General features: G+C 44.0%; 1 protein-coding gene across 1 annotated transcript in view; it reads right to left on the bottom strand.

Annotated features, from left to right (window-relative positions):
* Positions 1-273: 273 nt before the first annotated feature.
* LOC137295348 (uncharacterized) overlaps positions 274-26,400 on the bottom strand; it is a 75,771-nt gene continuing 49,644 nt past the window's right edge. The window contains exons 39-47 of the mRNA XM_067826662.1: positions 24,498-25,921; positions 21,143-24,387; positions 20,524-20,820; positions 20,195-20,311; positions 19,877-20,021; positions 19,541-19,677; positions 19,170-19,258; positions 1,325-2,460; positions 274-1,141 (exon numbers count right to left, since the gene is read on the bottom strand). Of these exons, the coding sequence (XP_067682763.1) occupies positions 802-1,141; positions 1,325-2,460; positions 19,170-19,258; positions 19,541-19,677; positions 19,877-20,021; positions 20,195-20,311; positions 20,524-20,820; positions 21,143-24,387; positions 24,498-25,921 (6,930 nt within the window). The 3' untranslated portion in view covers positions 274-801. The remainder of the gene's footprint in view (positions 1,142-1,324; positions 2,461-19,169; positions 19,259-19,540; positions 19,678-19,876; positions 20,022-20,194; positions 20,312-20,523; positions 20,821-21,142; positions 24,388-24,497; positions 25,922-26,400) is intronic.

Here is a 26,400-nt window from a genome sequence, read left to right as displayed (position 1 = left end):
AGAAATTCCCAAACAGTCTTGCAATAATCAAAACCTTTTTCCTGACACGATCATAACAGTGATATTGCCATTTGACGAGCAGCTTTTAAAAATTACATTTAATCAATTGTCTACAGTTCTCCTTTAGTCCATCCTTCTACAGAGGGTGGGTATAGATCTGTCTGTCTTTTCCAGGCAAATAACATTTTATTAGCTGATAGTAATTTTAACCGATCATAACAAGTTGCGATTATGCCCATCCTCGGTATCAAATCAAGATAACAAACAAAGAAGGCGAAATCACTATTTATTGAGTTAAACCTTATGCTCAGATTGGCACACACTCTGTTTTATTGACAATAATATTATTCATATATTTAAACATCTTCACACTCAGCTCTGTATAAATCGGGCAACTTTCGATCTTGTATATCGATCTGTATATGTGTATCTTATGTAAGTTGTCATCCATATGCACGTTATCATTTGATTACACTACGAAATTATCGACACCGCTAAGATACGTTATGAATAGCTGAAAATTTTGCAAATTTTGATTATAGATGTTTAAGTTCTTAATGAAACATATTTCGTGTGTTAGATGACTAATGACTTGCATTCCATATACATATATGAAATATTTCTAAATATGGAGAATGTTAACTCAAAGCCACACACTTGGATTATTATGCTGAATGCTGAATGCTGATTCCGGAAATGTCAAAGCATACACACAGGTCTATTCGGGTTCTTCTACTGTGAGTTTAGTAGGACACATACACAGTAAACACTGCAAACTTCGACACTCTGAATACCGTTGCTTCAATCAACAACTTTAGGAAGAGTTTTATCTGACCTCCATAGGGTGGAGTACTTTGCTTGCCGGTGAGGCATCGTCGCGTGTCCTGGACGCATAAACAAGTCAGGCGTGTTTCCGCCATTCTCTTGATAAGCAGCCGATGTTTCGTCCTTTACTTGTTCCATGGTGGAACCCGATCCCGATCCGGAAGTCGCCTGCTCCTGTACTTGTTCCGTGGCGGAGGCCGACCCGGAAGTCGTCTGCTCCGTGTCTGATCCACCCTCACGGTGTGGTTCTACTGATGTGCACCTTGGTGGGTATATAGGATTCGTCTGTGAATCTGGAGTACTGTCTGGCAGATTCCTTCAAATAAAAAATTATATTTAAACGTCGACGTCACAAAAACGCAAATTACATACGTGTTGAGATTCTACTGTGAATAATACACCATCTAAAAGTAAAGTGTAAGACAAATAACCCAATCATTACCATACCTATTTTGATAATTTAAAAGAAAACAAAAAGTACAAGTGAAGTTTGACTTACCAAATCTTTGCCCGGCGTCTAATCTGTTTGTACTTGCGGCTTAGGTAAAAGGCAACACCTAAGCAGGGCAGAAGAATGCAGACAAGTATGGCAAAAATCTTAGGGATGTTCAGGACACACTCATAGGTCGCCAGTCTGTCTTCACAATCATACAGAAGGGAACAGGTGGCCTTCAGACATTCGTTGACTTCCTTCTCGCAGAACTGTCCTTTGTAACCAGCTACACAATCACAGCGGTAGGCTTGAAAGCTCGTTGCTCTGTCCGGATGTTCACATGGTAAAGACGGGTTTCTTGGAGCACAGCTACCATGGTAACATGGGTTGATGAGGACAAACACGTGGATGGACAGGGCGTGGCTGTAGCTCTTCATCTTATCAACAGCCAGCAGTGAGAACTGGATGCTCCCATGGAATTCCTTGTGGGTTTTCAGCTTCAAATCAAGTTTGGTAATAGTGTTCCCTGAGTAGCTGACGGATAAGTTTTTGTATGTCTCTTCATCTCCGGCTGCGTCAACCTGTGTAAGTGTAAATTTGGCGGCCGGTCCACTTACAACCTTTTGAAGGATTTTCACCTCTTCAGGGTCATCAACATCTGCGATCCAAAACGAGCCCAGAGAGTGATCCGTTAGATTACCTTCAATATACACCTTGTGAATACTTTGAACAAATGATGGTATTGCCGACTGGGTTTCCCTCTGGTAGAAAGTGACCGGTGGATCATTAACATTTGACACGTTGATCTGTATTCTCTTAGTGAATGTAGTTGGTTGTATTCCCAAAGCATGGATAAATACCTCGGTTGCATTTACGAGAATACTATCATAGCCATTAAAATCTTTATGTGGTCGGTAGGATATCAACCCCTCTGCTGTGAGATTAGCTTCGCCGTGCTTAGGATGATCTACTACAGTAAAGGTCAAATTGTCATGCTGCAGATCGTGGTACTTTATGACTTGCCTCACAAAGCTGTCCTCAACACACTGGATAACATTGGTATCAATGACGGGAAGTGTATTGTTCACGTATTTAGACACAATTGCTCCGGAAAACATTCTTGGACTCGAGAAACTAGGCGTTGCCCTCTTCTCACGGGTGTTTGATTTTGTCAAGATTCTCTTAAATACTAAACTGCAGATCTGAAAACAAATTTACATGTTCATTAATATTAATATTAGGAGATCGTAATAGGCGAACTATAGCTGTATACGAGAGACCTAAGCAGTATGGCCAGTTATAGCACGATGATATGTCAGAATAGGCCTAAAGGTAAAGATAGCTCTGATACACACGCACTGATATCAAAATGTGCCTTTACTTGCATATAATGTGCATAACAACGTTTATTACCCATGATCAACGTATGTGTAGTTGCATACTAATCTCGTACGTCGCACAAGTGTCCCATCGGTGACAGGCAGAGAAAGCCACATTTTAAAAATGACTATCGCCGGGAAGGCCAATTTTCAATTACATGGCTGTACCCGGTAAAGCCATATTTCCAATACGTTATTTAATTAATGGGTTACCGTAACCGGTAAAATAGCGTCCCCACTTTAATTGACAATGAACCAATCTTGTTTGTCTATAACACATGCATATGTAAGTGGCTTCTTGCACTGCACAAAATCAGTTTATCACCCAAATTTACTAATGTACGTGGCATCCGGCACTCATATGAACAACGTTCGAAATCTATGAATCACCTGGCTTTCAGATTAATATACATTTAAAGAACTGTTAAAATAAACAAACAATCAACTCTGCATTTATATGTATTTCACATGTGTAAATCTGGCCATTGTTGTCGTGTGGTTTCCAGTTTGTGTAACATGTATAAATGTCGTCATTGTGGGACGTGCATTTCAGTGCATTCAATTTCAAATAGTTTATAACAAGACTGACACTGCTTTAACATGTATTTCAATGGTTCTGTATTATAACTGTCACATCGGGTTCGTTAGCGTGTCCGACTATGTCATAATGTAGTGAGATAAAAAGGAACATATGCAGTAGTATAGGGAATGGGGGTTTTAAAACACTTTCAAGAAAAGTCTCTACAAAGCCTTATTTAGTAAATAAGGCTTTGGTTGGGCCATTAGCTCTTGCTACTATTACCCCTACTATAAAAAAGTTGGCGGTAATTACTGTGCCTTGGTAGGAGGTAACACTGTGCCGTACGGTGCGATCAATAATTCTTCTCTTACAAAACCCCTACCCGGCCTATCCCTCAAGTAGTACAAGTTAGGTTCGTCGGCTTTCATATCCACTTTATCTATGTTGTAAGTTTTGACTGACCATATAGGATCGGTGGCTCGCTTACGGCTATCGCCCTCGTGTTCCCCTATGTTATGTTTATATCGAGGAAACAGTTTAACGTGAACCGCCTATGATCTCTTTGGTGTTCGTAATAAAGGCTTGTTGGGCTTTTTGTATCCCCTGTTCTATGTACTTTTTTTTCTCATCCTCGCTGATAGCAGACTTACGAGACTTGGACCGAATATCTTGTTTCATTCCGTTATATTTTGTGAGTTCAGAGAGGATTGAACGAAACTCCTCTTCTGAGATCTTACTGTCAGAGAGTGCCGTGGAAATACGCTCACTCACTGTGTTGAGCTTTGCTTCGGCCAGAACCCTGATCTCGTCGTGTTTCAATGCCTTACGATGCAGTCTGTGTGATACTAACTTAAGCGCCAACCCTGCCAACCCTGCCACCCCTGCCGTTATTTCAAAACCTAGCACTATAGGTGCAGCCACGATGGTGGTTAACAACCCAACGCCTGCCGCCCCTAGTCCCATGCTGGTTGTCATAAGGGCAGTGTCAGCCCCGTCCACGATATTGAAAGCTCTATTGTATTTTTTACATAGTGCTTTCCGCGTGTCACGGTCTTGTTCTAGTTGGCGTTTCACATCACATAACTGCCTCAAGCGGAACCCATCTATGGTTTCCAACGTCTTCGCTACTTCCTCTACGACTGGGTACAGACCCATCCTATAATATATATTTTGAAAGATATTTTAATTGGGTTTCAGTTAAAAATCTATCAATATATTTGAAGTCTACAAGTTCTAGACTTCTACTCAGGGTAATAGGTGAGAGGCTAATAGACTTTCCTGTTGTAATAAAAACCCCACTGAGGTTTATTAAGCGGTTTATAGGACCCGTGGGGGTATCCTGTTGTATAATAATACGACAATATTGATCTAAGTGTTCATCAAACCAGTGTATTGACACCCCGGGTAAAAATTGGTGTACTCTTGAGGAGTTTTCCTGGTCAAAATTCGTAAACATGACTTCTATGATGATTGTGTAGGGGGAGGATATCTCAAGCTGCCTTTCGTGTAAATACATACTGCTAAATGTTAATTTACTTTCTATTCCAGAACCTAATCCAATTTTTCCTTCATAAAAATATACCGTGTCTGTTGCTTCATTCCCCGTAATGAAACCCCCGGGCCAGATACCGTTATTCGTAATCTTAGAGATAAACCTCCACCCCCCTTTTGTTGTGATATAAGGTGAGGTGAATATTAAATTGATCAGCCATTTGGGTTCTGTTAAATCTGATAACGACACCCGTCTGTACACGTTGTCTTTGAAGTGCAGGATGTAAAATTCATCTTCCTCACCAGGCTGATCGAATCCCTCCGTATCTCCCAGGTCGTTAAGTGTAGTGTTGGGATGATGACTGGTCATTATTATACTATTACGATATAATTTCCAACTGGTTTTCTGATAATAATTCAGGGGTTAACTTCATACCCATGAAGTGTATGTTGTCAGGCAGGAAGATATTGATTAGTGATATCTTGTTTTCCACGATCACGTTGACCCCCTGCAGACTGGTCTTGGAGTCGACACCCACCCGAACGTAAACGTTGCAAACTTGAAACTGGTGTTGTTTCACCCACCCGAGTTTGATCCCCTTCACGATCTCGACATCATTCACCGATGGTTCCCCTAGGTAGACTTTGATGATCAATGTTGAGTTTGCCGGTAGACTCTCTAGTATCTTGACCACGCCTTCGAATTCAGACACCAACTGCAATTTCACGTTTTGCATGGCCGGTTTACTCGATAGCATGTGGGCTGCTATAGTGTTGACTGGGCTGACGACTATGCTACGTCTCTGAGTTGGTACGTAAGCCACGAGCAGAATTCCATTGTTCACGACTTTGTTTAGGTGGTTGTCTTTGTTATCAGTGAACACGTAGGGGGAGACGAGTCTAATATTGATAAACCAGTCGTTCTCGGGTAACAACACCCACTTGTCATCTTCGGTGAAGACGAGCATATATGGTTTGTTTTTGACGACTGTAGTGCTCTCAACATCGTCTAAGTCGAACAGTTTACCCCCGAACGATGGGTATATTACCCAATTATTATCACCGGTGTTGACAAGGGTGTACTTAGTGTTGACTGTTGCTCTTGTGGTATCTACTATATCACTTAGGGTTCCACCGGAGGTGACTTCAACGCGTTTGTAAATGTTGTTTTTCAGTTGCAAGGCGTACGATTTACCATCTACTCCGGGAGCGTCGAAACCGCGTGTGTCTCCGAGGTCGGAGATCCCGATATTGACGCATTTTTTCACTCCGGGCCCTTGTGCGCTGGTCATGTTACATGAAGTGTTAAGCTGAGGTATCCTATATTTACAGGATTATGATTTATATCTAACACCGATATTGTCAACTCAGGTATGTTGCCCTGGGTTAATCTCTTATACTGCCGTGGTGAAAACGACTCGGTTCTACCGTCGTTGAATTTCTCAGTTTTCACCGGCACTGCTCTCAGTATAGTGGAAGGGTGACCTCCTTGAATGTTGTACGTTGTGCTCACCTGATCGAGATGAATGTACAGCTCTCGGTACGGTACTAGGTCGGGTACCTTCGTGTCTGTGACGGTTGTTGTTGGTTTTATTTCGTCAGGAGACATACCGAGTATCCTCGCTAATGGTCGGCCGAGCCTCAAGGAGGTTCTTCCGTTGTTGATTAACACCACTGTGCCGTTTGATTCGTTCATCTTGAGTTCGGCTCCCAGGGGTTTGAAGACCTCGTCGTTTAGAGAGCACACACTGTAGTAGCCGTCAGTTATCTGACTGCGAGTTCCACTGACGAACAGCTTATTGTTGCTGATATTAATGTTAGTCCATTGCGGTAGGTAGGTGATATCGCAGAGTGCGACTTCGAGTTGACCTGACGTGTTATCGATCGCGTGCGTCAGCTGAACGGCCTCACCGCTCGTTATTCCTGGAAGTGTTATGTACATATTATAATATATAATTTATATATTATAATATGGATTTAGCACACTTGAAAATCGTGGTGAATGCAGATGGTACGGGGTTTAAAACAACCTTTATTAATATCTTTGAAAAATATATCGTGTCCGTTAATAACGCGCAGGCGGTGGTAAACTGGAATCAAAACCCAATGCAGTTTTGGCAGAACCAACTAAACTTTGCTGTGTGGTGTGCGACGACAGGGTCGGGTGTGACACCAGACTACGGTATAGACGAACTGAGTAAGGCGGTTATTTTGTTTCATATTTATTATCAAACGAGACGAATATTGAAGGAAATAAGTGCTCCTCTTCCCCAAGATAAAGCGTGGAGTATGACGAATAACCCCTATGATAGACGCGCTTATGAACGTATTTGTGGGGAGTTTGAGATTCCAACGAATAAAGACTTTCGCCTTCCTGGTGTGAACCATGGTCTCGGTATAGTTCTCGTGTACTTCTACAGGTCCGGAACATATCAGGCCGGTTCTAAAGATGGTTCATACAACCCAAACCGTCATACATTTACAGGCCCCACAACGAATGAAAAGATCCATGTCAGCTGTATAAAGCAAACCAATCCTGATGCAGCCACAGCCTGGACTAAAATGATCTCAAAAACATCGAAAGAATTCACTCGTGCTGGTACAATACGCTTGAACGACTCGATTCGAACGTACGTGTGGGCGCTGTTGGGTGCGCAGTCGCAAACGCGTTCCAACATCATCGGTAAGGGAACTGCTTACGAAGCTCAGAAACAGTTCGTTTTTAATGTTGAGGATGCTATCAATTCTCCAGTTGATCTCCCGAGGGCCATCGACCGTTACCAAAAAATGTTAGAACACGCCAGATCGAAAGTCAATTACGTGTTCGCCGTGGGGCTGTACATGGCGCCGAGTGATATGCAACTGAGAGTAAAAAAAGTGGTGGGTTATAACAACGAAATAGTTATAGCCACGGCGGACCAAAAGTTGGGTATCAACCCCGATATTAACACCCCACATATCCCACACATCCCACCACGTGAAACGGGTATAGTGGCGCCACCCCCGGAGCCTAAAGTTCATGTGTCCCCCACACACCCCCATATACATGTGGGGGTACCCCCCTATCAGCAGCATATTGATAATAAAACGGCCCTGGTGGTTGGTGGGGTAACTTTGGGACTTATTTGGTTAAAGATTTCTTAGCCGCTACGTACACCAGACCCGCCACGGCGACGATGGCTGCCCACAGGTTTTGACTGAGCCACATGGCAGTTTTAGACAGAGCGCTCAACAACCACGAGACGATGCTACCCAGGATGCCGGGAAGGGCTTCGGCGGCTTTACCAGCCAGTTTAGCTAGGCCTTCCCCGAGTTTTTTAATCCAGTCTTTAACACCCCCACCGCCACTTGGAGTTCCCCCGCCGGCAGGCCCCACGGGGGTTCCTCCCACCAGTGACACCACCAGGGTTGATATGATGAAACCCAATGCAGTCAGAATGCTGGCGATGGTGATCCCTTGCTCCCGGAACAATATCCGAATCCTGTTGGCTAAAGTTGTATCCTCGTTCAGTATTCTATCGATTGTTTCCCGAATACGACTGATCTGGGATCGAAGCTGTTCACGATTCGAGGAAGCGGATTCCAATCGTGTACGTCTCTCGTCTTCTAAATCGCGTAGTCGTTCATTGATACGACGCTTCATATCATCGTTTTCAGTTTCGTTGAGTTTGGTTTTTTCCCTAGCGATGTGCTCGTCGATTTCGTTCAGTTTCCCCATCTTGTTCACGAGTTCTCCACGCACGCGTTTCACGGCTTCATCTAAGCCGCACAGTTCCCTTACCGGAAAGTCAAACCCCGGTAACGGTTTGTCCCAGTAGGTGCTCAACAGTTTTTCTATGCTGTCTGAGGCTTCTGTAGCACGCTGTGGTGTCATTTCATCTCTAGTGGTGAGGTGGGATCTGGTAGCTTGCAGATCTTCTTTAACGGCCTTAGGTATTGCACCACCGTAATCATTCATGTTTAGATTTTTACGAATAAATTCGACACCATGGCGGCTGGCTAGAGTTGACAAGGCCAGTGGTTTTTTATTGCGCTTGTTAACGAGGTCAACCCCTGGGTCAGACTTAAGGCGTAGAACACCCTTTGTATCAATAAAAAAATTATCAAGGTATCGGCCCTGTGGTTCAACGTAGTTTTTATCTCTTCTTAAACTTTCGTAATAATCATCTACCGTTGTTGCCAAAAGTTCTTGGTTCAATGATGAACTAGTAAATGAGGTCTCCTGCTCATCATCGAATGCCTGGGCACTAGCGCCCGGCATCTCCATCATATCTATGTCTTCATCCATTAGTATTTAAATATATTTTATTTATATATAACAATGTACGGCAGAAAATTAGATCCTTTCAGAAGATTGAGAGAGCCATTAGGAGCCAGAGCCGTGCGCCAGTCGGTGACCATCACCAACAATCCCAGCAAGATAGACCAGAATCAAACTCTGCTGGTTAGATTTCCAAACCTTGGTGAGAATGACCTCATTGTACCAGGCACTGTTCGACTGGCGTTCAATATCACGTTGACCTCCGACAACGACAAACGCGAGCTAGTGCGGAACGTGGGTCGAGCTATCATCAAGAAAACGACCGTCAAGATCAGCGGTAACGAGGTGCTGAGCATCGACGACAGCGACGTGTTTCACTGCTACAAGGATCTCTGGAAAAGCGAGAGAGAACGAGTCAATGATGTGTACCAGGGCATCAGCAAATCAACCCGGGCGCGCATAGGATACGTCTTCACGACAGACCAGCAAGACAAGCTATCGGACGGTGAAAAGGCCATCGCTCTAGCATACGGGAATCGATTCTGCGTGCCGCTCGACTTCGAGTTGCTCACGGGACACGCGCCGTTTTACCAGGCCGCGCTGGGTGATAGGCTCGAATACGAGCTCACGTTTAACGACTATAGCAAAGTAGTGCGTACGCCGAACGGTGATGAGGCCAGTTATGCCATAGACAACATCTCTCTGGAGTTCGACATGGTCACTAGCCCGGAGCTGGCCAGGCAGGTTCGAAGCCAGTACTCTGGGAAGATGGCTATCCTGTACGATCGCGTACTGAGGCATAGATCAGTCGTGCGAGATAAGAGCGACACTGTGTGGAATATCAACCTGAACGTGCCGGCGCGATCGATGAAAGGTATCCTGGTCGTCCCCGTGGAGGATTACGATCCATTCCGGAGGGACAGCGAGAAGTTTTTCAACCCCGAGATTGAAAAGGTGGAAGTTACCATCGAGGGCGTGCCCAACCAGCTGTTCAGTCATGGTATGAGACCACACCAGCAGTGGGATGAGATAAAAAAGCTACCAGTGGGGGATTATATAACAAAGGACCTGGACCTCGGCTCTGTGCAGATCGGTGAATACCTGACCACCAAGTACGCCCTATGGTTGGACATGCGATCCACGGATGATGATAAACTGCACGGTAGCGGGCGCCGTATAGATAACGGCAGCGAAGGGATAACCATCCAGATTACTAAGAAGGCTCAAACCGCTGGTAAGTTGAAATTATATCTGTACGTTATTATGGACGCGCAACTTAATATAGACAATGGGAGATTCGTGCAAGCCATCTACTGATGGGGGGTACCCCCCACTACCCACTGACCCACACTGTGCTATCATATGCGGGCAGACTGGCTGTGGGAAGACCGTTTTCGTCTTGGATATGTTGGAGGGTTACTACAAGGATGTGTTCGATAACATCGTTATCATGTGCCCTACTCTGAGCATGAATAAAACGTACGCGCGACCTTGGGTGATGACGGACCCGGACGTACACAAAATCGACCCTGGAACACGCCTGCAGGACTGGTTGAAAGCTCTTCACGAGAAATTTAAAGGGGAACCGACGCTGTTTATACTGGACGACTGCAGCGCTAATCGCGAGATAACAAAAAAGAGAGACATGCTATCGTACCTGGCCTTCTCCGGCCGGCATGCAAATCACAGCGTCTGGGTGCTAACGCAGAAGTTCAACTCGGTGTTGAAAGACCTCAGGGAGCAGACGCGATGGGTGGCCTTATTTCACTGCAAGGATAGGGATTCGTTCGAGGAGTGTTTGAGAGAGAACGATGTGATGAGCAAATTAGAACGGGAACGGGTGAAGAAACAGCTCGCTGAAACTAAACACGCTAAGCTCGTGCTAAAGACCGACCAACCAGTAGCATATATAGTATGCTAAAGCTAAGCTAAAGCTAAGCAAAGCTAAGCAAAGCTAAGCAAAGCTAAGCATAGCTATGATATTTGAAGTATTTATCGTGTGCAACTTAACCTTCATTTCTCTGTGTTTTGTCTGTATCGGGTATTATATAGTTAAAACTAAATCTTACTTGTTATATTATAAGATGGAGTGTGAGGAATTGCTCGAACAATTGTCGTTGGAGGATCCGCCCGCAGGCCCCACTGATGACAAGCGAGAGAAACTGGTGGCGTTGGCTGTTGGCGGCAAAGCCAAACATTACTTTGGAGACTACACTCCGGATAAAATTAACAAAATGTCAGCCGAAGAAATCGATAAACTATACGCTAGATACGAGTCCCGGCTCGGAGCAGAAATGACAAAAACAATAGGATCGGCTATGACCCAGATATACACCGGTATTGTATCATACTTCTTTCCCATTCCACCAGAGCGCCGACTTTACCTGTGGGAAGACCTCGAGAAAGACCCTTTTATTGAACACGCCGTGAGCTCTATCAGCTGCGGGCTGTACCACAAATATGGTATGTTGTTGGCTCCAGTGACGGCGGCGATTATCACGGCAAAACATTGTCAATTTGAGAGAAAGAATAATAATAATAGTATAGATGGATGCTGCACAGGAACCAGTGAGTCCCGAGGTGACGGTGGAGACCCCTTCACAGGAACCAGTGAGGGAAACCCCTCCCGAGGTGATACCCCCAACAGTGAGGGAAGTGACCCCTTCACAAACAGTAACCAGACAGAAGAATCCTAAGAGAGTAGCTGCCGGTAAAAAACGGTGGTGTAACCAACATAAAGTGACCAACCCAACCCGACTGTTGTTGGCTGTAGGTGTAACTGCTGCCTTGGCTATCTCGTGGTTATACGTGGGGGTACCCTCCCACAGTGAGCCACCACCCAACAGTGAGCCCCCCACCCCCACGGTAGACCCGCATATCATGTTATAATTTTAATATTTTTATATCATATACATAATGTCTGAGGGGAAAACGTTCGTCAACGACGCATACCACGCCACAGTGGTCGCCAGTCTAGCCGTAGGGTACGCTCGGTTGACTAAAATGGTGCTTAAACAACCAACTATCAAGCTAGATTTCAACCTGCAGGATATGGGTATGCTCATAATGAACCTTGGTATGGCGATGGCCACAAAAGACATCCTAGTAAAACAAGGAATAATACCTGATAATATAATGAAATAAATATAGGGATGGCCATGATAGCTATGATGGTCGGTGGGGCGTTAGTGAATGCCCTGGCATTTTCCGGGAGTAATTTCCTCTTCTCGAAACTACGAGATGATCACGCGGCTGAAATACAGGAAGAAAGGAAGCGGCACGATCTCGCTACTGAGAAATTACAAAGGGCACAGGCCGAGTACGCTAAAAAACGCCTCCAGAGGATCGACTTTATTAACGAACAACTCCAGCGTGAAAACCATGCCGTTCAAACATTCAACGATGTCGATGAAGCAATGAAAGAATACTACCTACTAACTGGTAAACAATTGGAACCGCTCAATAAACCCACACTCGCTCAGTACTACACACCATCCAAGGGACAAATGAATCGTGAACTGGGCTTCATAGTGTTGGGTATAGCAGCTACTGCGTTGGTTGCGAAGCAATTAAACTAAAACACCTATATAAGTAAACATGAGACCCGCTCCATACCGATGCGAATATATACTTATGGGGAAGACTGAGGCCTGTGGTAGGAAATGCAGGAATCAGGGGTTCTGTTGTTTCCATATGGGAAGTCCTAATTACACGTGTTCTGTGTGTGGTATCGGGGTTAAAGGGCACTACTGTCTATGTAAAGCTCACGGAGCGAACGTAGTCAGACATCAACTCATCTACGAGAATAAAAAAGGCTATATAAAAGAACGTAGGCGACTGCTCAAGATAGCCACTTAAGGGTTACCTCCCCTTACTGTGAACCAATTAGACATTAGTTCTCTTAGGTGTAAACACGATGTCTACTGTAAGCGAGCTCAAGCGGGTCGCAAAACAGAGAGGTGTTATCGGGTATTCTCGAATGCGGAAGCCAGCATTGTTGAGATTACTAGGTTTAGAAGCCCCTCCTACGGTAAAACAATTAAAAGCTCAAGCAAAACAGCTTGGACACACGGGTTATTCAAACCTGGGGAGAGCCGGGTTAACCGCATTGTTATCACATGCCCCAGTAGCACGTCCCACTGTAAAACAACTGAAAGCCGAGGCACACGATTTGGGTTTAGGCGGGTATTCCCGTATGAGAAAACCACAGCTTTTAGAATTATTACAACAGAATAGAGCTATTGACCTACAGTTCGTGCGCACTAAGCACGCTGTAGGTAACTATTTGGGAAGTTGGCGCATGCACGTTGATAGAAACATAGACATTACAGATATCAAGCCTCTGATAGCTGATAAGGTCAACCAGGAACTAAATAATCTAGGAAGTATCAAGTTTCAGATCACAGTGAAAATGTCGCTCGATAAGCAGGTTGGGGGCCCCACAGGGGCCACTGAGTATGTTCAGCCTTACTTCCGAGGCCAACAAGAGGTCGTCACACATGCAGAGACCATTGACGCATCAATCGATACAAGTTTTCAGCAGATACGAGAATACCTAGAACGCTACACACACTTAGGGTCCGGGTGGGCTGTAGATAAAATTGATAATGTCTATCTAGACATAGCTAAATACGTGCCGTTCAGAGGCGGGTCATACCTAGCCTTGCCTCCCTACTATAGGAACAAACATGCCATAGTAAACGTTAAGAATAGAGGAAACGATTGCCTGAGGTTAGCTATCAGGTCAGCCTTATTTCCAGCTGACACTAATCCGAACAGGCCTTCTAATTATCCTCAGGATGATGGGCTTAATTGGGATGGTATAGATGAACCAACCCCAATATCCCAGATCACTAAAGTAGAAAAACAGAATAATCTGGCTATAAATGTCTTTGGGCACGAAGGTAACACAACAATAGTACACAGGGTCAGCACGGTGAAGGATTGCCAAGTTATCAATATATTCATGATCCAGCGAGGTGACAAGTATCACTACACATGGATAAAACACTTTAGCAGGCTGTTGTATGACCAATCGGCACACAGAGAAAAGACCCACTTCTGTGAACGATGCCTACATGGCTTCACCCGAGCTGATTTATTAGAATCCCACCGGGATGATTGTCAAGGTGTGGGGCAGACGGCCATACGAGTCGACATGCCTAAGGAAGGTGAAAATATCCTAAAATTCAGTAACCACAAGAACCAAATGTCTGTGCCTTATATCATATACGCCGACTTCGAAGCCTTAGTTGTGGGGGAATCCCCCACACACCCTAGTGGGGGTAGCTTCACCCACAAGACACAAGAGCATAAAGCCTGTTCGTTTGGATACATTGTCGTCCGTTGTGACGGGGAAACGAAAGCTCCGGTAGTGTATAGGGGCCCTGACGCGGCTGAAAGGTTTCTAAAGTGTTTGCAGGAGGAAGAAAAAATTATTAGGAATGCATTGTATAGAATCGCTCCCATGCGTATGACCCGAGCCGACAGGCTAGCTCACGCTAGTAGCACTAACTGTCACGTGTGCGACTCACCACTTAACGGTGATTCGGTGAGAGATCACTGCCACATAACTGGTAAGTATAGAGGCGCCGCTCACAACGCGTGCAACCTCAAGCTTAAAATCAACCCTAAGACAATAAACATCCCCGTTGTCTTTCACAACTTGAGAGGGTACGACTCACACTTGATCATGCAGGCCATCACGAAAATCGATGGTAATATAACGTGCATCCCCAACAACATGGAGAGATACATCTCCTTCAGCTTAAACGGACTTAGGTTCATTGACTCGTTTCAGTTCCTCCTGTCGTCACTCGACAGTCTGGTCAAGGCCAACAATACCTTCCCTATCACCGATCGATACACAGACGCCGAGACTAGACCCCTGCTTATGAGGAAGGGTGTGTACCCCTATGAGTACATGGATAGTTGGGCCAAGTTCACCGAGACCAGACTACCCCCTATTGACTGCTTTTATAGCAAGCTGAATGAGGCGTCCGTCTCACGAGATGATTACTCGCACGCGACTAACGTATGGAATAAACTGGGTTGTAAGAACCTGGGTGATTATCACGACCTGTACTTGAGGACAGATGTACTGCTGTTAGCCGACGTGTTTGAAACGTTCAGGCGGACCTGTTTAAAGCAGTATAAACTCGACCCCGCATGGTATTACACCAGCCCAGGTCTGTCGTGGGACGCCTTGCTTAAAAAGACCGGAGTTAATTTGGAATTGCTCACAGATTACGACATGCACCTATTCATTGAGAAAGGCTTGCGAGGTGGTATTTCCATGGCATCCAAACGATACGCGAAAGCAAATAATCAATACGTGAAAGGTTACGATCCTAACAAACCAACCAATCACATTCTATACCTCGACGCAAACAACCTGTACGGCTGGGCCATGAGCCAGTATCTACCTACAGGGGGATTCGAATGGGTACCCCACGTTGATATTATGGAGGTTGCACCAGATTCGAACAAAGGGTATATCCTCGAAGTTGACTTAGAGTATCCCAAGGAATTACACACATCACACAACAGCTACCCCCTGGCCCCCGAACGTATGAGGGTTAACCCAGACTGGATGTCTGAGTACCAACATAACTTGTCAGGTGGGCGTGTGACAGACGTTGAAAAACTCGTGCCTAACTTAATGAATAAGACCAAGTACATCGTTCACTATCGCAACCTACAGCTGTACCTGTCGTTGGGTATGAGGCTGACCAAAATACACAGGGTGCTCATGTTCGACCAGAGCCCATGGATGGAGCCCTACATCAGAATGAACACAGACCTACGAAAAAAAGCAACCAGTGATTTTGAGAAAAATCTCTACAAGCTCATGAATAACTCGGTGTTTGGTAAGACTATGGAGAACCTGAGGAAACGCGTGACCGTGAAGCTGGTTAGATCTAGTGAGGAAGACAAACTCAGGAAATTGATAGCCAGTCCGGCATTCAACCGTAGTAAGATATTCACAGACAACCTGGTTGCCCTACACATGAAGAAAAGCCACATAAAATTCAACCGGCCTGTTTACGTGGGGATGAGCATCCTCGATTTATCCAAACACCTGATGTACGACTTTTACTACAACGAGCTCAAGAAACAGTACGGCGACAGGTGTGAAGTGCTGTACACTGATGGAGATTCGAACCGAGGACGTGTACGAGGACATGAAAAAACACCTCGATTTATACGACACCAGCGACTACCCTAAGACCCATACCCTACACAGCACGGTAAATAAAAAGGTCCTAGGTAAGATGAAGGACGAGTGTGCTGGCACGCCCATAGCCGAGTACATAGGTTTGAGACCTAAGATGTACTCCATACTGAAAGCCGACAATAGTGAGATCCGGAAGGCTAAGGGGGTTAAGAAGTATGTGGTGAAACAACACATCAAACACGCCAGATTCAAGGAAGCCCTGTTCAAGACCCGTACCTTTAGACATAAAATGAACACACTTAGAAGTGATGGACATAAGATATACGGACTGACTATAAACAAGACGTCCCTATCTCCTATGGACACGAAACGTTGGATAGCTATTGATGGGATAAACACATACGCGTATGGACATGAAAAAATTTGAGGCTATTTACTACAGCCCGCGTGGGTACTGGAAAGGAGCTAGCGCAGTAGATAAGCTAGCTAAACTAGCGCGAGTACCCCCGGAGGAAGCCAAAGCGTGGCTTGAAAAACAAGCCCTGTGGCAGATCTATTTGCCGGCACCACGCTACGTGCCTAGAAGGAGGTTCGGTATTAACATACCTAATAGCGTTCACCAGGCAGACCTACTGTTCCTACCCCACGACAAGAGGTACAAGTATGCCTTAACCGTAGTGGACGTAGCCAGTCGTTACAAGGAAGCCGAACCCTTGACCACGAAAGATTCGGCCCAGGTAGCCAGAGGATTCGAACGCATATACAAACGCAGCCCACTGACGTGGCCAACAGAGCTGCAAGTTGACCCCGGACGGGAGTTCATGGGTGCCGTGTCACAACTGCTAGCCAAACACGATACAAAGGTCAGGCGTGGCACGGCCGGAGCCCATCGCAGCCAAGCCATAGTTGAGAGATTTAATAGGACTTTGGCTGAACGCTTGTTCGGCCATCAGTATGCTAGGGAGATGGTCACCCCTGGAAAACGATCGACTGAATGGGCCACGAGGTTACCCAAGGTGGTGTCGGCAATCAACCATGAAGTCACCCGTCTCACCGGTAAGAAACCGGCAGACGCTATCAAACTAAAATCAATAGTTGCAGAGTCGGCCGCTCCATTGCGTGGGAAGGAGAAACAGATACCAGATAGGGCCCTAGTGAGGTATCTATACCAGCCGGGGGAACACGAGGGCGATAGCCGTAAGCGAGCCACCGATCCTATATGGTCAGTCAAAACTTACAACATAGATAAAGTGGATATGAAAGCCGACGAACCTAACTTGTACTACTTGAGGGATGGGCCGGGTAGGGGTTTTGTAAGAGAAGAATTATTGATCGTACCGTACGGCACAGTGTTACCTCCTACCAAGGCACAGTAATTACCGCCAACTTTTTTATAGTAGGGGTAATAGTAGCAAGAGCTAATGGCCCAACCAAAGCCTTATTTACTAAATAAGGCTTTGTAGAGACTTTTCTTGAAAGTGTTTTAAAACCCCCATTCCCTATACTACTTATGCTGAAAACATATCCATGATTGGGCACCGCTGTTAACGTCAGTGCCTTCTTGTCTGTTAAAAACGTTCAAATATTGGGTGCTTCGCATGTGTGGTAGAGAGCGTGTGTGTGCTGGTGTGTGAGGGAGACGATGTCGGATTGGATAAGCCTAGGGTAGGGTGGTGGCAATATGTCGGTGTTAGGATACTGATAAACCTTTCTGATCAGTATATCGTTTATACTTTCTGCTAATTGAAATTGCACTGCAGTTTGAATGACTGACCTTTGGTACACTTTTTATATGTGAGGTGACACTGCTTATGTGCTTATCGCCGTGTTTTATTATTGTATATAATATACTTATTAGTATGAAATGTGGTGGTAATTATAGAAACAAAACATGTTGTAATCTGAATAAAATTATGAGGAAACATGTCTTGCTTTGTTAAATACGGTAACGGGTTTGAGTTACTAAGTATGTTTTGACAACATAACCGGGAGAGCCACATTCCGTGTTCCCTCAACCGTAACTATTTCCGGGAAAGTCACATCAGTTTCCAAAATGTGGCTTTCCCGGCCTGTAACCGTCCCATCGCGCTGACCTCTGTCCTATCGCGTTGGCCTATGTCGTAACGATTTGACCTGAGATTCTAACGATTTGATTGGATAACCGATGACCTTTCCGTTGCGCCATGTTGCGACTGAGCTTCGTTTCCATTCATAACAAACACATGAATTCATTCATTCTACAACTTATATGCATTGACTGTGACTCGACCAGTATATCCATCGAAACACACCAACGCAATGTTTCAACCAGTGATGGTAGATGAGTGAAGCAACTACAAACCCAGAAACGGGATGTCTCGGAGTAGTTTACTGCAGGAGGCTGTTCCAGGCGATAACAACCGACATGTATCGTGACGTCGGTTACCAAGGGAGCAGACGCAGTAACGTCATTACAATGTGCCGTCGTTCAAAGTGTAGAGCTAATTATTGTTCTTTAACAGAAATTGATTTCATGATTGAATTTTGATTCATATGTGCTGTAGATAGATGTATTTTAATGATTGGTGGTCTAAATTAACAACTGGTATTGTTAGTGGCTGTATCCTCAAAGGGAGTAAAGGTATCGCAAAATTATTGTCTTCCTGAGAGGGTACAAAAACTTTCACACTTTAATATTTGCTTACCCGATTTCAAATGTAGTATATTTGTTATTTTAAAATTGGACTAAACTTTCCCGCAATCGCCAGCAGCTGAAGAGATGGTGTAAATCCAACTAAGTTCCATGCAGGTAGCAAAGGTACCGTAAGTCCCCATGGACCCTAGTATGGTGCTCTACCTTCAGTATAGTCCGTTTTTATATTGTGTCGTCTCTATAGTTAAACGGTTTTAGATTTAATTACTAGTTTTAAATATCTATCTGTGATAATTCTAGTTGTTTTACTGTCCCTCGTTGACAGACTTTTTACCATTCACTATTATGTATAATATTAATGGTTCTCGTCATATGGCTGAAATATTGCCGAAGTGACGTCAAATATTAACTCTCTCTCTCACTCGTGTAGTATTCTCTCTATATAACTCACTTGTATTGCATGAGGATCACGCGTGGTGGCATTGCTCTTGAAAGAAGGAATACCGCAGACTTCACTGACATGGCGCCAGACCTTGTCACCTGTGTCCAGAAAAAACCCCCACCTCAGTTAGTATCATAATGTACGGGTGTTTTCTTTTCAAAATGGGACTGTATTATAGGCTCGTGAATATATTCGAATTCGCAACCACCCGACCCCCCCACCCCAGTTTTCGACACTCTCATTGCTAAAATAAGTGAAGCCCGGTTGGCCCGTCCTCTGCCATGAAATGTGACGTAGGCCAAAACCATACCAACTGATTCCTTTCAAAATGCCATACAAGGCAGATGTGCTGAAAGAGTTGTGGTTAGTTGTATTTGTACCTGTGTCCCATAGAATGATCACTGATTCTTGGTGTTCATCAACTGGTGATGCAGGCAGATCAACGCTGACGTCTTCTCCGAGCTGCACGTTGCTGATCGGCGACAGGTAGAATGCAGGACTAACAAAATTGTACAGTCTGAAGAAGAAAATGAACGTTTGGTATCTCATATAAAATAATTATCCGCCATTCGCTAAACTATGTCAGATGCATATGAGAACATTTTTGTAGAACTGGTGTTTATATCTCATGATTCATGTGAACAGGAGTACAATGCATTGACAATTGTGATACGTGTACTCACGCTTGCATCAGAGACCAAAACACAAAGCCTCACCTTCCAGTGAGAAACCGGGAGAGCTGTGTTGAGGTGATGTCAGGGCTGACGATGTAAGGGGAATAATTCATGGCGGCTGGAGCGCCGTAGGCCATGTGTTGATCTTTCTTGCTCAGTACACCGACCGTTAGGGCGCCACTGGAAACTATACAACAACAGGTGTTTAGTGAGTGTATATGACGCATACTGCAGAATATACAGAAAAAACCCTCGTTTGTCTCGAAATTTGAGTCAAACCGTGTTGGTATATTGGTCATAACTGTAATAGTTTGTTATTGACAGAACTGTCGCTTCTGTGTAATCGTCTGATCACCTTACCTTCAACTGATATTGTGCAAACAGAGTGATTGTGCTTCGCCAATGACTCGGAGATGACATCACCGTCAATCACAAATGTTTTGTTGGTACCCTGTTTCACAATCTTGTCTTTTTTGCCTGGACAATACAAAAGAATAAAAGCATGTTGTTTGTGATGACTCTCAGCAATATTTGTGCAACAGCTGCATATAACTGAATCTAGGGCAAGCAAACCATTGAAGCATATTATTCCATGCGTCCTCCATGTCCGATTACCCGGAATAAGCAGAGGGTGAACAATATGCTGAAATATCTTACAGACATCAATATACACATAAAGGGGATATTACGTTTAATGCAGGTCTTCTGTGGCGTCAAGTCCTTTTTCTTGTGAGCTCTACTAACAGATGTCACAGTTTGGATGACACATTTGCCTGGTTCAAGCATGAGAGGACTATTCTTGAAGTCCGCACTCTTCAGACCATCAGAGAAGTTTCTGTTAAGGAATTCCGACACCGAAGCGTTGACAACACCATGAGAAAGACTTATAGCCCCCTTGAGAACCTCGACACGTCGAGTTGAATTAGAACCGACTCGCATAGTTGGATATATTTTGTCTGCTGAATCTTCACTGGCCAGCTGCCAGTCTGAAACAACATTTAGATGACAATAGCACAGCTGTGGGAACATGAAACGCTTTTAAAACAAGAAACAGAAACTGGGTGCCAGAGGATGACAAATCAAAGATCATAATCAGGAGACATTTGGATTCAAACCGATGGGTACTGGCGTGGCTACGAAATAGATGTAATTAAATTACGACATCTCAGAATAACTGTTCTTGCGACCTTTCAAAAGGAAACCTAAAGCGATCGAGCATTTAAGTTGTAGCAACTTGGACACTATACCATCTAAATACCACTAATATATTTAAGGAAAAGAAGAAAAATATATCAGGATTTCTCTTACCAAAATAGTCCACATCACTATGAGGATCATTCCACTGGATTCCAACCCGGTCATTATACTCGGTAAGTGAAACGTTCAGTCCAGCTACATCTTCGGTTGAGACAAACAGTGGCACTGGTTCAGCAGAGGAAACTGTGGGAGTTTTAATATCAACGACAAATGGACAGCATGCAGTGTGGTTCAGACCAGCAGTGTTTACCACGGTAACGCCGACAAAATACTTTTGATCCTGTTGAAGACTTCCATTTGTTGAATTCAGTGTTACATTTTTCAATCTCATTTGAAGGGACATTTGAACAATATCAACCAGTCCACATTTTGTTCCGATCCCAACAAAGACGTCTTTAATGTCACTGAAATCCTCTGATATCTCCCACTTAGCACTGACAGCATGATCATTTCCAACGTAGAGTGCAGGTTCATACAACGAGTACTCGGGATCAAAGCAAGTGACATCAGTCACCACTGGAGGTGTTGTGTCAATGATGATGGCGTCAGACTTGATTTGTTTTTCATAACCAGCATGATCAGTTACTTTCACATCAAAATAGTAGGCACTGGCTTGAGAATCAGTGTAGTTAATTCGATCAGTCATCTGAGAGGGAATCAGTGTCAAGTTGGCGAGTTCAAAGTGCCTGACTGATAATCCCTGTTGGTCTGTACTCTGGGAACAAGCACCCTCAAAGTCACAACTTTCTTTGCAAAGATCTTTGCAGGGAATACAAAAAGACATTTGTTTTGTGTAAGGTACTATGTTGGCAGTTGTGTTCTGAGAATCTGATAGACCAATAAAAATATCATTTATCCCACTTTGAGAATCATAAAATGCTCTTCCATACCTACATGGATGTATTTGCGGGAGCGGTAGTCTCAGTGATGACAAGAGAAGGTAAGTTGAGAATGGGTCAAACGGATCATCCACTTGTGGAATATATCCACCATTGTTCCAGGAGAACACAGTGGCGATAACGTATCCTTGGATGTTCAGTCCAGCATGTTGTCCCTTCAACTGACCGTTGATGAATAGATTTATGTTCCACGAATCTGTTGATGGTGTTGAATCATTTATTGCTTGAAAAGAAAAGTCGTTCAGTGAGAAACTTGGATCAAAGTCAACATGGACATTATGAACTTTGATTCTGGATTTATCCATCGCCCAGAACAGAATTAGAGGTTCTGAGACGTTATTCATCGTCAAGAGAAGACCAAGGTTCCAACCCTCATGAGTTGCTACAGTTCTGTTGCCATTTGAACATGCGCTGCCATTGCAGGTATCTATAAATATCTGTGCATAAGCCTTTAAGATATCATCAGGGTTTGGAAGACGTTCTTGAACCAGACCTATAATAGATGAAACGTTGTGTCGTGCTGTAGCCTGAAGACAAAATGAATAATTGCCTTCTGTCAGTAGCATTGGGTTTGCTTTGACTCCTCCCTTCTCAAACAGTTGCAACGAGGGGTCAAGTCTTGCATATATCTTGACACGGCTGTTATCTAAAATATCAACAGCGTGTGATTGGAAGACGTCATCTAAAATCATTATTTCCTTTTCATCGTCATTATTCAGTAATTCCCTTTCCGTTTGACATGTAGAATCGTGTATGTTGGTATTGATGAGAATTGTACCTTGCAACAAGTTCGTGTCGCCCCAAGATCTTGAACTGTACCTCCAGTCTGATCCAAATTTTATGTTTCCAGGAACTGGAGGGTTGTAATCTGCTAAAATAGGTTCACTTATTACAGTTTTCTTCAAACCTGCTTTATTAGCTGCTGTAACCTGTATGTAGTATGGCCTGGTTGTGTCTAACATGAGATCGTTAAAGTGAGCATCCGAAGTTGAAACAGTGACAGAACGTAAAATGTCTTTGTCTTTGGTGAATAATGACTTTGAATTGGCGCAAAAATACCCTCCTAATAATGCCACTGTATAATAATTTATGGAACTTTCTTCATCCGTAAATCCTGTCATGTTAATATGTATAGAGCGCAGTTTTGTGGCGTATAGAACACCAGATGACCGTCCACCATCAATGATCACTTGTCCTGGTTCAGGGGGTGTTGTATCAATTGTAACTGCTTTGCTGGATGCAATCCGGCACATGCCTGCCTCATCTTCAGCTTTGACCAGTACAAAGTAAACCTCCGAATGATTTAAATTAAGACCTTTTATGGTTTTGATTGTGTCTTTGTTGACAGACTCAAATGCTACAAGTGGCTGAAAGTCAATAGTGTGGCATTCCAAGCTTGTATTTGACTGTGTATATTCTTCAGTGTCAACAGCAACCTCGTATTTCCGAATGTTAAAGTCAGATATGAAATCAGACCACGATACTTGTATTTCATTGGTGCTGGACTGATACTCAGCAACTTCGATATTTCCCGACACGATGTCTGTTCCAAATCCAACTCGGATTCCATTTGAAAAAGACTCTTCATAACTTCCAGCAGAACTATATGCTCTCACTGTGATGTAATATGTAACTGTTTTTGCAGTGAGATTTAAATTCTGAAAGACATAACTTCTGTTGAGGCCAACATTCTCAAAGAAATGAACATTTGACCTCCTGTCTTCATATCTTCTGTCATTCCCTACAGCCACTTCATAGTATTCGATTTTCTGTGATGGGTCCAAATCATTCATTTCTCCAAAAGGATCCCAGTTTGCTGCAAGGTAATTTGTAGGAAGTTGGTAGTTGATGTCAGAAGCAATGCCATCTCGAACATTCCCAGGAAGTGGAGGTTGAATCTTGACCATCACCCCATCAGATCTACCAGTCATAGTGCGGTTGAGGGCATCAGTGGTTCTCACAATGACTCTGTATGTCTTCATATTCTCCAATGTCAATTCATCATTGTAGAAGCTATGTCCGTTCCCAGTGGTTTGTTCAAAGCCTTTGATAAGCTCTCCTCTGATATCTTCTACTGCCCACTCTGCTGAAACCACAGGGCAGGGATCTGAGTAACCCCACCTTCCCTGAATGGTCGTCAGATCATGTTGACTGTCAACATCATCAGGTCCGGATCCATCCAAAACAACTAGGTAGGGTTTAGGACTGATAGACACCGGGTTACTCTCTTTCACTGTGAACAAACCGGCTTTGTTAAAAATGCGGACACTGACAAAGATGAGGGCTCCAGATTCCAAGTACAGGTTTGGTACTACAAACAGTCCATTGGACAAACTGACTTTTGTGAATGGAAGAACATCTGTCAATCCTCGCTCACTTCCCAGTCCTGCTTCATACCTGAAACATAACACAGTTTTAGTATCATGATATTTAGACGATAGCATATAAGGAAATAACGTAAATAGAAGGGATGTTTCTGTGAGGTGATAATTAAAATTGTAATTCACCTGTCTATCTGAGATTCGGGATCTTTGAATCCAGTCACAAAGACAGATATGTACGTCGTTTGTTGCTGACAGACTACTTCTTGTTTTGATGATAAATTCGATGATGTAACTACGGAGAGTTCCCCGACGGCTGGAGGTGTCTGATCAAAGAGGATTTCTTTGAAGAATTTGCTGCGTAGATGAGCACCATTTTCAATTTCCAGAGTTATATACAGGAATAAAACTCCATCTTGCAAAGTTCCATCTGTGTCGAAACTCCAGCGTCTGTCAGTTGCCGTCAGTCTGCTAGCCACTAATATATTCGAGCTACCTTGACCTGTACGTGCTGTGATTGATACGTTGGTGATGGTACTTTCAGCTTCTTCAAGAAACTTCCAAGAACAAGTGACAAGTGTTGACCGCATTGATACAAAGGGTGTACACTGATAGTCATCAATAGAGACGGGTGTTTTATCAACTGTGATTGGCGGCGAACTCTTTAAAGCCGTGTTACCTCCCATATCAGTGCCATATGTTGTTACGAAATATGTGCTGTTTGCTGAAAGACTTATGTCCGATGGATCAAGACCCGACTTTGAAATATTAACAGTGTGTTTTTCACCAGAGGCTGGGAGGCTTCCTACTGACCAGGATATAACGGGCAGGATATTTGCATCCTCTACGGACCATGATATTGGTAGAGTTGTTGTTTGGTTTTCAAACAGAACCGTGGAAGAGACCATTTGACCTCTGTACTGTTGATTTATAACCGGAATTTCATGGTCAACAGTTATACCATCTGATGATGATACGATGTACGCGTCTGGACATTCCACTCCAGTTATAGCCCTCACAGTTGCATAGTACTTTACATTATTGAAATTTGTATTTGTTATTTCAGCATATCCGGAACTATCACTGACCATCGTAAGTCCATAGTTTGTGTAATGCATTATGTTGTTCAGATATGGCTGTGTTCCAATCGCCCAGTCAAAGCCGATTATTCCACAAGCATCACTACCAAAGCCATCGAACGACATGGAGAGACTGGAGAGATCCTGCTGGAAATCTGCATCTTCACTGATACTTCTACCATCATAGACTGTTCCAGGGGAGTTTCCCTTCTCCACGTGTATTGGCCTTGATGAAGTTTCTGCTGTCATACCTGCTCCATTTCTAACTCTGATAACGACAACATAATGAGTTTTGTCATCTGATGTAAGATCGAGAGTTTCCAATGTTACCGATGATGTGCTTCCATAGTTGGTAAACTGCTCACTTCGAGTACACTGTATGACATTGTTCTTAACACAAAGCAGCGTGTCAGTTACACCACTCTCAGGATCACGAGCTGTCCAAGACACATGCATCGGCTGATCCTCCATGTGGATTACATTTCCGAAGTCATCAAGCTCCTCCTCTTGCCCAGGGAGACCGATTAGTACCTACAATATGTAAAACAACTTTTCAAGCATCTAATTACATCTGCATTTGCTTCAGGCATGTGTTGTATGTATGTTGAAATAGTCCAAAAATGACGTCATCAAACACCTGCGTGACCTCATTTCGCGGAAGTCAATGACCGCGCACCCCCCGTGGGAATCGGTATGACACATCTCACCATCACATCACGCCATTCATTTGGACCATCACCGTACAGTATCGACCTCACTCGGGCGCTCCAATGACCTAATTAAACACCTGGCTCACAACCCCGTGGGAACCGGTATGACACATCACGCCATCCATTTGGACCAATCAGCAAGTATCAATACTTACTGGTTTACAAACCAGTTTCATCCGGTTTCCATCTGAACTCCGCTGACAATAATCACGTGACTTGTCTTTACACCACGTTTACATGTTTCTATACTCATTCAACTTTTCTGCTGCATGTCTCAATGTGCGCGCGCGATTGAGACAT

Source organism: Haliotis asinina, chromosome 8 (genome assembly GCF_037392515.1).
Source record: "Haliotis asinina isolate JCU_RB_2024 chromosome 8, JCU_Hal_asi_v2, whole genome shotgun sequence".
NCBI classification, from domain to species: domain Eukaryota; kingdom Metazoa; phylum Mollusca; class Gastropoda; order Lepetellida; family Haliotidae; genus Haliotis; species Haliotis asinina.
The sequence above is the reverse complement of the archived record's forward strand: the minus strand, read 5'-3'. Positions and strand labels throughout refer to the sequence as shown.